Source organism: Lingula anatina, chromosome 4 (genome assembly GCF_051362555.1).
Source record: "Lingula anatina isolate TDL-2025a chromosome 4, LinAna3.0, whole genome shotgun sequence".
Taxonomy (NCBI): Eukaryota; Metazoa; Brachiopoda; class Lingulata; order Lingulida; family Lingulidae; genus Lingula; species Lingula anatina.
Genome location: NC_141770.1, coordinates 10,313,607 through 10,324,192, shown reverse-complemented (window position 1 = coordinate 10,324,192; position 10,586 = coordinate 10,313,607). Strand labels below are relative to the sequence as shown.

The 10,586-nt window shown below is 36.8% G+C and overlaps 2 protein-coding genes across 7 annotated transcripts; one reads left to right on the top strand and one right to left on the bottom strand.

Annotated features, from left to right (window-relative positions):
• Positions 1-10: 10 nt before the first annotated feature.
• Positions 11-5,594, top strand: LOC106160505 (GPI alpha-1,4-mannosyltransferase I, catalytic subunit). Of its 6 annotated transcripts, none has more exons than XM_013537158.2 (6): positions 11-138; positions 1,049-1,218; positions 1,593-2,134; positions 2,948-3,206; positions 3,742-3,843; positions 4,275-5,594. In XM_013537158.2, the coding sequence occupies exons 1-6, from the start codon at positions 114-116 to the stop codon at positions 4,443-4,445; spliced, it is 1,269 nt and encodes a 422-aa protein (XP_013392612.2). In that variant the 5' UTR covers positions 11-113; the 3' UTR covers positions 4,446-5,594. The 6 variants fall into 6 exon arrangements, with proteins under 6 accessions (XP_013392612.2, XP_086867925.1, XP_086867927.1 ...); XM_087011799.1 differs by having other exon boundaries at positions 131-153; XM_087011801.1 differs by lacking the exon at positions 11-138 and adding an exon at positions 165-395.
• Positions 5,595-5,736: 142 nt separating this feature from the next.
• On the bottom strand, positions 5,737-10,551 carry LOC106181942 (uncharacterized). Its single transcript, XM_013566514.2, has 5 exons — positions 10,399-10,551; positions 9,058-9,200; positions 7,236-8,366; positions 6,779-6,862; positions 5,737-6,576 (listed from the first exon to the last, which is right to left on the bottom strand). Exons 2-5 carry the CDS (start codon positions 9,194-9,196, stop codon positions 6,263-6,265), a joined length of 1,668 nt encoding a protein of 555 aa, XP_013421968.2. The 5' UTR covers positions 9,197-9,200; positions 10,399-10,551; the 3' UTR covers positions 5,737-6,262.
• Positions 10,552-10,586: the final 35 nt, after the last annotated feature.

Genomic DNA, 10,586 nt, shown 5'->3' with positions numbered 1-10,586 from the left:
TTTGAAAATCAGACTGCTGGTCTTGCACACGAAGTGGACCTCCTGCGTTTTGGCTTCACTAACCTAATGGACGCATGCGCGAGGATTATTAGCCAATCGCGCATTCGCATCTTATGTCGTTGCGGTCTTATTCAAAAGGTGAAAGCATGAGATGTGGGTGTGCCTTATTTTGATATTTCTAAAATTTAACGGTGCGCCTGATTTGGTCTTGAATTGCATTTTCAGATCACAAACAATCTTACATGGTCTTAAACCACGAGTATGACCATTACTGGACTCACTTCCAATTTTAAAACTTAAAAGTTGTTATGCATTTGTCTCCCCTCACATGTTCTCCGATTGTGAGCAGGGCTAATCCTTGAAACTGGATGTTGTGAGCAGAGGTATCCTCCATTGTAAGGAGAGGTATCCCCCATCGTGAGAGGGGGAAATTGCTTGACCATTCAAGTTGATGTTATACAATTTTTGATCTTAAAAGCAGATTCAGTACTTTTAAAGACTATTGCTGTAATGGTTAAGACCGTGTAAGATCATTTGACATATTATCTAAAATTGCACTTTAAGATCAAATCAAGCGAACTAATGATGACATAGTGCGATCTTAATTGAAGTAGCGCGTGTCTACTAGTTGATATTGGCAGTTCTTTTAAGATCAAAGATGTCCAGTATGCAAGTGAGGTCGAATTTCTTGTCTTCGGCACTATGCTTAGTACATTTTACATAAAAGAAAAAGAAATGTAAGGATATAAAAAGTTCCCTTTTAATACATGCTATGTACCAGCAGACAGCCATTATATTCAGCTAAAATATTAAAATGTACAGGAAATATTGATTTCTGTATCAACCTCTTGAAATTCATGTTACATGTCTGTTAAGAGTGTGTTTAAGACATTAAATGAAGTAAATCACTAGTAAACATTAAACATATGAGTTAGAATTAAAAATTATTGAAACATACATGTACTGCTCACCCAATGAGAACAAACTCCCCTGAATGTTCTGTGATAATATAATTACAGTAAATGCATTATCATTTATGCTTTTGCAGGTAGCATGTTTTCAAAGGCATGTATGTCTGCACCTGTTTGCCTCTTGGTGGCCATTCTGGTGAGACTTGGCCTGATGTTGTATGGAGAGTGGCAGGATAGGACCATGCTAGTCAAGTATACAGATGTGGATTATTATGTTTTCACTGATGCTGCAAGGCACATTATTGAGGTAGAGGGGATGGGGTTGAGTTGAATAAGGTACACCTGTCATGTTCATGGCCAAAAAGAAAGTCCATATACTGTATATAAGAGTCTGTACATAAGGTTATAAACAATTTAACCAAAGTACCACAGTTGTACAAATGAGAGAATTACGCAGCAATAATGCCAATGTGGCATATGCCAATCTTAAATAGAATTTGGGATGTGAGAGGTAACCTGCATGCTTTTTTTAAAAAAAGTATGAATGTATAGGTACATTTAGTTTGTATGTATATGGTCATTGGATCACCCTGTTTTTTTTTTTTTTGTTTGTTTGTTTGTTTTTTTTTTAACGTATATGCATTGGTTTGGTTACTAAAGTGTTTGTTATTACTATTTCAGGGAAGATCTCCATATGATAGAGCTACCTACAGGTACACCCCCTTCCTTGCAATATTGCTGACACCCAATATATATTTGACAGTCTTTTTTGGAAAGCTCATCTTTATACTATGTGATGTACTCACAGGGTGGCTCCTATATAAAATACTGCAGGCTCAAGGAGTGGATGGCCAAAAAGCATTGTGGTATTCATTACTTTGGCTATTCAATCCTCTGCCTGTGACGGTATCAAGTCGGGGGAATGCAGAGTCCATTATGACAACATTGGTACTAAGCACAATATACACACTTATGAAGAAACAGTACGTGTTGTCTTCCATACTGTATGCTGTATCGGTGCATGTCAAGATATACCCCATTACCTATGCACTGCCCATCTATCTGTTGCTCAATAGAGATTATCTTCAAAAGAAAACTGCAGGAAAGGACCAAAGAAAGCGGACAGATTTTTATGAGCTCATTATTCCCAATGCAGCAAGGATCACATATTTTGTGATAGCGGGAAGTGTGTTTGTTGCTTTAACTGGAGTGTGTTACTTTTGGTAAGGGTTTGATGGTATGGTTTTCTTTTTACTTGCACATAATAACATTATTAAGTGTAAAGATTTTGTTGCGGTGAATGATTAAGAATTCTTGCCTCTACAGTTTTGTCCTTTTTGGGATTGAAATTGACTTGCAGGCTTTGTTCCATTAATGTTCACAAACACTTTAAAAATTAACTAACAGACGGGATAATTCATTAACTGTGATGGATTTGTGAAACTTGAAACTGGTTTTATTTATAAGAAAAAATGTTTTCCTTGCTTAATGATGAGCTTTTGATAGAACATGGTCTGTTTCATTTTTATCTGTGCAGGAATTTGAAATTTTCTTAAGGTTTACTATTGCTTACACTGAATGGATTGTATTTTGTAAGCTTTCAGCTGCAACTTCACTTTTCTTCACAACAACAAGACCCAGGCATACCCAGCTACCAGACTCGGCACCGAATGATCCTGAATTCACCAGTAGATCGGACCATACTACCCATTTTCAAGGTGTGCCTCAGTAAGTGCTTATAGAAGTATCAGACGCAACACCGCTCTTGCCTAGTACGTTACGTGATAGCAATGCTTCTGAGCGGGTTGGAAAGCAGTGCATCTCATCTCAAAATTTGTTCCAGATTATGATACAGTGAAATGCCTACTGATGCACACCTTGAAAACGAGTAGTGTGATCTGATCTAACTGTGAATTCGGGATCATTTGGTGCCGAGTCTGGTAGGTTGGTAGGCCTAAGACCAGACCAAAAGATTTGGAAGCTTAATAGTTCCTACATGTTTGATTTATGACAATAATTTATTTGATTTTTCACAGGTATGGAAACAAGTTTCTTTACGAGACCTACTTATACCACATTACAAGAAGAGACATCCGTCACAACTTCTCAGTGTATTTCTACATGCTGTACTTATTAGAAGGATCCAGCTACTCCTTCTATTTAGGACTGGGTGTGTTCTTGCCACAGATGTTGTTACTGCTACTGGTATCGTGGAAGATGTATCACAATCTGCCACTTTGCTGCTTTGTCCACACTTTTGTTTTTGTGACATTTAATAAGGTGGTAACTTCTCAGGTAAGTTAGGAGTATTGTTTGTGGTGAGTTGGTTTGTATGTGTATGAATATCAGTGGCGGATCCAGAGATATTTTCTGACAGTCTTCCATATTATCTTTGTTGCGCCATCCCCCATTTTTGACCATCTTCCGACAGAAAAAAATAGATACCCGTCAATGTAAACATGAAAATCTGACCGTCTTCTGGAAGACCCAGAAGACGGCCTAAATCCGCCCCTGAATATGTATGTGAATGCATGCATTCATGTTAGGTGCCTGTGCTTTAACAACAGTAAAGTTTGCAATATATTGTAATAGTCAGTGCTTTCTGCACACATCTTAGTACTTCTGTGTATTCATTGGGTTATCAGCCAATATTATATTGAGTCACCTGACAAGTTTTTCATATGAAAAGCAAATTTTGTTGAGACATCAGCTGTACTGAACTGAAGAGAAAAAGCGTCATTTTAAACATTTTAGCATCCATACAAGAGATATTGCATTATTGCATGTAAAATTTTGTGCTGTAAAATAGCAGTTCTGTTCCTTTATTTAGTACTTCTTGTGGTATGGCTCCTTGCTGCCTCTGGTAATACCCCATTTAACCATGAAGAAAACTACAGGTGCTGGACTGGTCATTGCTTGGTTTGCTGGACAGGTCAGTCTTAAATTGCGATAGATGTGACAGTAGCAGATTTGGTTATCACATGAGTTATTGGTCAAGTTAAAACATTTTAACTCCTAGCAAAATAGATAAATAAATAAATAAATAGACTGGCACAAGTCTTTTAAGTTACATTTCCACAAGTTGAAAAGCCCAAGTCTTAGATTCAAGTTGCTGTTTCACCATTAGTCAACAAAAAATGAAGTTTTTAGACATTTTAATAATAAGGTCAGACTTTTCAAACCATTAGTACCTGTTGTGAGATTTCTTCTGAACAAGAGTGCATTTGTGGTAGATAACAGACAATACTTTTGCAACTTTCATCCAGGGCCCCTTTTTTGGTCCGTCATCGTCATTGCATGTTATTGAATTCACAAGACAGCTAATGTGAAAGTAAATTTACATGTAAATCTGTTGTATTCCAGGCATTGTGGCTGACACCAGCCTATTATTTGGAGTTCCAGGGAGTGCCGACATTTCTTTACATCTGGCTTGCTGGCCTGGTATTCTTCACAGTCAACATAGTGATACTGCAGCAGATAATCTTGGCATATAAAAGGACTAATGATCAGCTTGAATATTACAAGCCAGATTGAAAGGCGCTCTCTTAGTATGAAGCAGTATATACAGTGGAAACGACCAAATAAGTGGATCCCACTGGAACCACTGTGGCCTCCCAGTGTCCAAAACGCTGCAGCCGTGTGAATGGAATACTCCACAACTACAGGTTGCTAGCATTTTAGGACCTGTGTTGAATGGCCCATATTGTGACACTTCAAATATAGCCGAGCTGAATAAATTACAAATTTTAAACATAAACAGGAGTAAAATTCTGTCCTTGCCAGGTGCAAACTAGATAACAACTATGGTGAAGACACAATCTTTTCAATGGGGAAAAAATTTAAATTATTCAGACTCAGATTTTCTTTATCATTAAAAATTATATCTCTGATAAGCAGTTGTGGTGCTTTTTATGTGTAAATTAGAACCATAGTGTAGCCTGCTTTTCAATTTTGTTGCAATCACTCAGTAGCCATGTTCTAATCTTGAGAATTATCACTAAAAAAAAAAAAAAAAAGTATCTATAAAATTAACAATTTTCCCCTTGAAAAGATCAAGTCATTACACTATTTAGGTTAAGACTTTATACAATATATTTCATGATTGTAAAGGACAACAGAATAACCATGAACTTCAACTTTCTTCGTTTTTTATTGTCAAAGAAAGCAGTAAAGACTCCACAAACATAACAAGACGGGGTTGATAATGGCATGAATTACAGTTAACACGAGAGGCAAACCATACAAAAAAAAACTATCATGGCATTATAGGTTATTGGAATTATTTGAAGATTTATCACAAAATTCAGTATATCTGTAAATACAGGGACATATGATGTACTTTTCTAAGGAGTGCTAACATGCAGAAAGTTCTTGAAGTAAACTGTGGAGCAGCACCTGTTTACACAGGAGTTAAATCATTTTAGGACTCATATTCATAATATATATTAATATATATAATAGTGAAAAAATAGCTACATGTTAAATAGTTTTAAGGTGACAATTTCTAAAATATTTAAATCCCGCGACCTGAAGAGGGTTCACACACATAGTACAGATTTACTGGTATGCTTTTTTTCTAACATACCAAATTAAACAAAATGCATTCAAGTGCACAAAATCGAAATCATGTGATGAAAGTAAAACTCTGGTGCTAAGAAGTTCAAAATAAAACTGAAAATTGGTCCTGTGCTTCATGTGCTCTGTTAATTAAGCCTCTACTCTGTAACGGAAGTATTAGCTGTTTTTATCTCCTTTGCCACAAAAGAAATATAAAAACAAATGTTGAATGCAATACATCTAAGAGACACAAATGTCCATGGTGGTAAAAAAATCTAAATATCTTTTAAAAAGACAACTAAAGGAAATTAACTGTTTTGAGACTTCTTTTCCAATAAGCAAATTTCACTCAAAACCCTCTACTGACAAATTGGCTTTGAAGCTCTTCATTTGCTGCCTAGAAACTAATTCATCTCATTCACATGAACTTGGACATGCATCTTTCAGGTTTTCTGCTTTTCTTTAAAATTTCATTCACAACAATAGAAATCTTTAACTACCCCTCTTCATGCCTCAACCATGTAAGGTAAAGCCATTAATCTTAAAATGTAAATCGATCACAAGATTTTATCTTGATATAAGAAAATTGGCCCTTATTATTATACATCTTGTATATCTATCATTATGTATCTTAACTCATCCACATCAACTCCAGCCAATAATGTTCCCATCATGATCAAACTGTCACCAAATCAACTGGTGAAGAAAAATAATATTAATAAATAAACCCCTCCACACTTGGCAAGACAAATATTTCCTGGCATATCTGTCTAAACTAAGTCACTATGACTACCCTATGTATTATCCCGCTTAAGATCCCTATGGAGCAATTTCACTTCTTTCTCCCCTTGGGTTGGTCCCAGTTGATGAAAAGCCAATTCTGCATCCGACGATTCTGGGCTTCCCGCAGCACTCGTCTGTGTCTTGATAAGCTGGTGGTCGGGATGCTCCCGTTTATGATCTTCGAGCATGTCTTTCTCGGCAAATTGTTTGCCGCAGGAAGTGCAGCTGAGCTGGAAGCCACCATGATGGCGTTTGACATGTATCTTCAATGTACTGTTCTGAGCTGTTGCATACTCACAATGAGTGCACTTGTATGGCTTCTCCCCTGGAAAAAAAATTAGTTTCGCCTTAGGCTAATATCTTCATCTATCTTTACAACTATGATTAAGAGTAGAGGTCTAAGGATGTAAAAAATAAAAAAAAGTCAGTTTTTTTTTTTTTTTTTTGCGTCTATATTCAATTAACAACACTGTTTCCTAAAAAAATTTAAAAGACAATGTAAACATTGACAATTTTGCCAAGCATACCAGTATGTATCCTGATGTGGACTTTCAAATGGCTGCGTTCCACTGTGGAGTAATCACACTGCTGGCATTTGAATGGCTTTTCACCTGAAAATATGGGCATTGCACAGTGGAGTTGAAAAATATCGCAAACACATCACTTTTGAGGAAAAAAACTTGGCTCATTTTAGTAAAGTAAATTTTATCCTAAGAAAATTTTTAATATCTATTTTCTTTAAAGCCATCAGCGATCTGGTTTAAAATTTTGACATATTATTTATGTTTAACAATGACAACCTATTCAAAAATTACATCTTAAAGTAAGCTCACCAAAGGAAAATACATCTAAATTTATTCACATACCATAATATTTAATAAACAAAAATATGAAACAAAACCATTTACTTTAAACAACACCATACATTATGAAACTAAAACTGTAAGTAAAACAATGAGCTTTATTTAAATTTATAAAAGCTACCTTGATGCTTGTACAAATGCTTCTTCAAATGTATCCTTTGGTTGAAAGAATTTCCACATTGGTCGCACTTGAATGGACGGGAGGTTGGGTAGCGCCTCTTCCTCTGTAGTGCTTTAGACAACAATGACCTAGACATCTGACTCGATGCCTCTCTGCTGCTTCTCTCCAAAGCTGCAGACGTCGCGCCCTCTTTTGAATCATCAACAAATTTGCTTTTGTCTGCATCCTGTGAGATATCCGATTGATAGCTATCACTGTAGGGGGCACTGCTGCTGAGTTCAATCTGAGGCTGAAATCCTGTAGTCGAGGAATGCTGAGATACAGATGTTTGCATTGGTTGAGATTCTCTTGATGAGAAATATGTGTCCCCCTGGTGGTGCATGCTAGAGTAGGAAACTGGAATTGAATAAGTCGTACCTGGCTCCATAATAAACGACCCTCTGTTACCATTAAACGGAATGAATTCTTGGGTTGCCTGGTCCCCAGCAGTGGTTGTGGTATGAGCTGTGTGAGATGTGCTCATGGCAGTGGTAGTGCCCTTTACTGGAATACTGAAGCTTGAGGTCACCTCACTGGGATCATCAAAACTATCAGGGGAAGCCTCCCCCTCCTCCTCTTCATTTTCATTGGAATGCTCAAAGTCAATATAAATAGTACTGGCAGTCTGTGAGGAGAAAGATCTCTGAGAGGTTTTCTTCCCTTTTCCTGTCGCATGCATGTGTTTTGTCTCCATGTGCCTTTTCCTCTTTTTTGGAACAACTGACGCACAGCACTTCTTTGGAGAAAAAACGGTATTAGCAGGGCCAAGATAGTCTCCATCATCAGTCTCAACAGGTTTTCTAGGTAGAAATCCCACTTTCCCAGTTGACTTTTTCACTGTTTTCTCTTTTTTATTACTAATTTGAACTTGTTTTCCAGAAGACAGTCCCTGGTCTGATAAGTCAGCCTGTGCTTCTTGTACTTCCTCGCCTAACCTTACTCTGACGTCTTGGATCCCCAGACTAAAAGGTCCTTGATCCAGGTATATTTTCATGCGATGATTGATCTGGGCATGTTGTAAAAGACTGACAGCAGCAGAGAACTGCTTTGGACATGACTGACATAGATATTTGGCCACTGTGATGTCCTGACCTGTGAAAAAGACAAGATCATAGTAATTAAGATAAAATGTGTAAAATGTAAATTCACTAAATAACCCCAGATGTTTGAGAGCTGCAATTTCAGAAAATATTGTCCCATACATAGCCTGTATATGCAACTAATACATAAAATATTGTTGAATTTTCACCAGTGCTCAAAGTATGTAGTAACTTCCACAATTAAACAATTTAACACTTTTATAATATGAATGAAAAGGCGTGTCTTTCACTGCTAGCTCAGTTAAAAAACAATTGTTTAAAGAGACATTGTTACTGTTGAGCAAAAATGTTCATTACCTTAGTAGCTGGATCATACATGATAATTATCAAACACAAGTCAAAATATTTTCATACCATTAGCTGACATTTATATGAGGGTCCTGGCCTCTATACTACCTTGTGGTCAGTAACAACATCTACTCAAGTCAGTCTAATGAAGGCCTACGTCCAGGGTTGGCCATAAGTTAACGGCATAAAAATGTGTTTGAAAATTATTTTATATGATTGTTATTGTTGTTTATTTAAAGAACATTTTTTTTTATCCATAACACATGTTGTTTTAACCCTTCATCACCCCCTCCCTGTGATTTACCCATATATGCAAGTTCCTGAGCTCACAATGATGAATCAATCATGTCATCAGGCCCTTCAACAAATTTCACATATAACAAAATAGTTCTTACCTTTGATTGTAGCTTGTTGGTCCGGGGTATCATCACAGTTATATTTCTTATGCTGCATAAACACCACAATTTCTGACAAAGGAAATTCAGACTGGCAGGAACCACAGGTTAGGTAATCTACATCTGGGACTGACATCATGAACCTAAAACAGAAACCATACCCCAATATATACATTTTTTTAATCTAAAGATGCATTCAGTAAACAAGTTTAGTGACAATAACTAACATGTCCACTTGCTTCAGATGTATTTTTAAAGAATGAAGAATACTCTGTTCCAAACACAGGTCAAGTTTAAAGTCATGAGGTCACTGCAGCCATACCACTTGTTCTTATAGTCCTGATTGGCAAGCTAAACTTTCATACTAAGGTTTTAAAATAGTCAATATGATTGACAACCAGATAAACATATACAAGTGTGAATATTCCTTTTTTAATCCATAGCCAAGGGTGGGAGCGGTATAAATTATAAATTAAAATAAGAAGGGGAAAATAAACATATAGATGTGTGAATTTTCCTTTTTTAATCTTTTTAAAATTTTTTTAAGCCATAGCCCCAATATAGCCAAGATTTAATGACTGTACCCCCGCAGGGACGACGCATGGGGAGGTGTGTAAGAGGTGGAGAGACTATTAAAAGATTAGGCGGTTTTCCTTTTATGTACGTCCGCCATATTTAGGTCTTGGCTTTGTAGATCCTTGGCTCTTCTCGATGTGAATGCGGCCTAATACATGCAGACAAGTGAATTCAAATCAAGACATACCTCCGAGGTCTTGGCAATCAAAACTATTTGTGAAACCAGTTTCAAACATTGTCTAGCTCTGATCTAACTCATTTGGAAATACAGTTACTTAATCATCTTAATACTAAGTTATTCTTTTTACCATAAAATGTCTTTTCTATATTTCATTTTATTATTTGTACTTCACATTCTTTCTGGTTCAGGTTGCCTATTTTGTTACTTTTGGTGCAAATTTTTGGTTTGATAGTTTGCAGTACGTCTTGGTAGTTATGGTATAATCACACAATAATAAGGAAAACCAGTTAGAAATATGAATGTCAATAACAAAGATTAAGTGAACTGCCACACTCGAGTCAATAGCCTTCCAATCTTCATAGTGTTACATAATGTCTGTGCCATATAGCTGTCCACTAGTGCCTCGCTCTCTAGCTACACAGTATCCGCTCTCACAGGATATCAATGGGCACCCAAACCCAAAACGAGGTCGTTATGTGGAGAATGAAATCGTCGTCTGCACACGACACACAACCAATTCAATCCGGTGTCAACAAACACATTTAATGCGGCAAAATATCTTCAAATCCACAAATTCAGCATACCTTTTAAAGATAAGGGAATGCCTTGGACACAGCTGTTTATGAACGATGCTGTTAAGTGAATCACACTTTCTTAGTATGCAAAATAACGCCGTTAAAAGCAGAGCTCCTCTGGCAGTGAAACATGTCCGAAGTCTCGTAATCAAGGAATCATGGGAAATGAATGGGGAGTTTGGGGGGGGGGGGGCGGG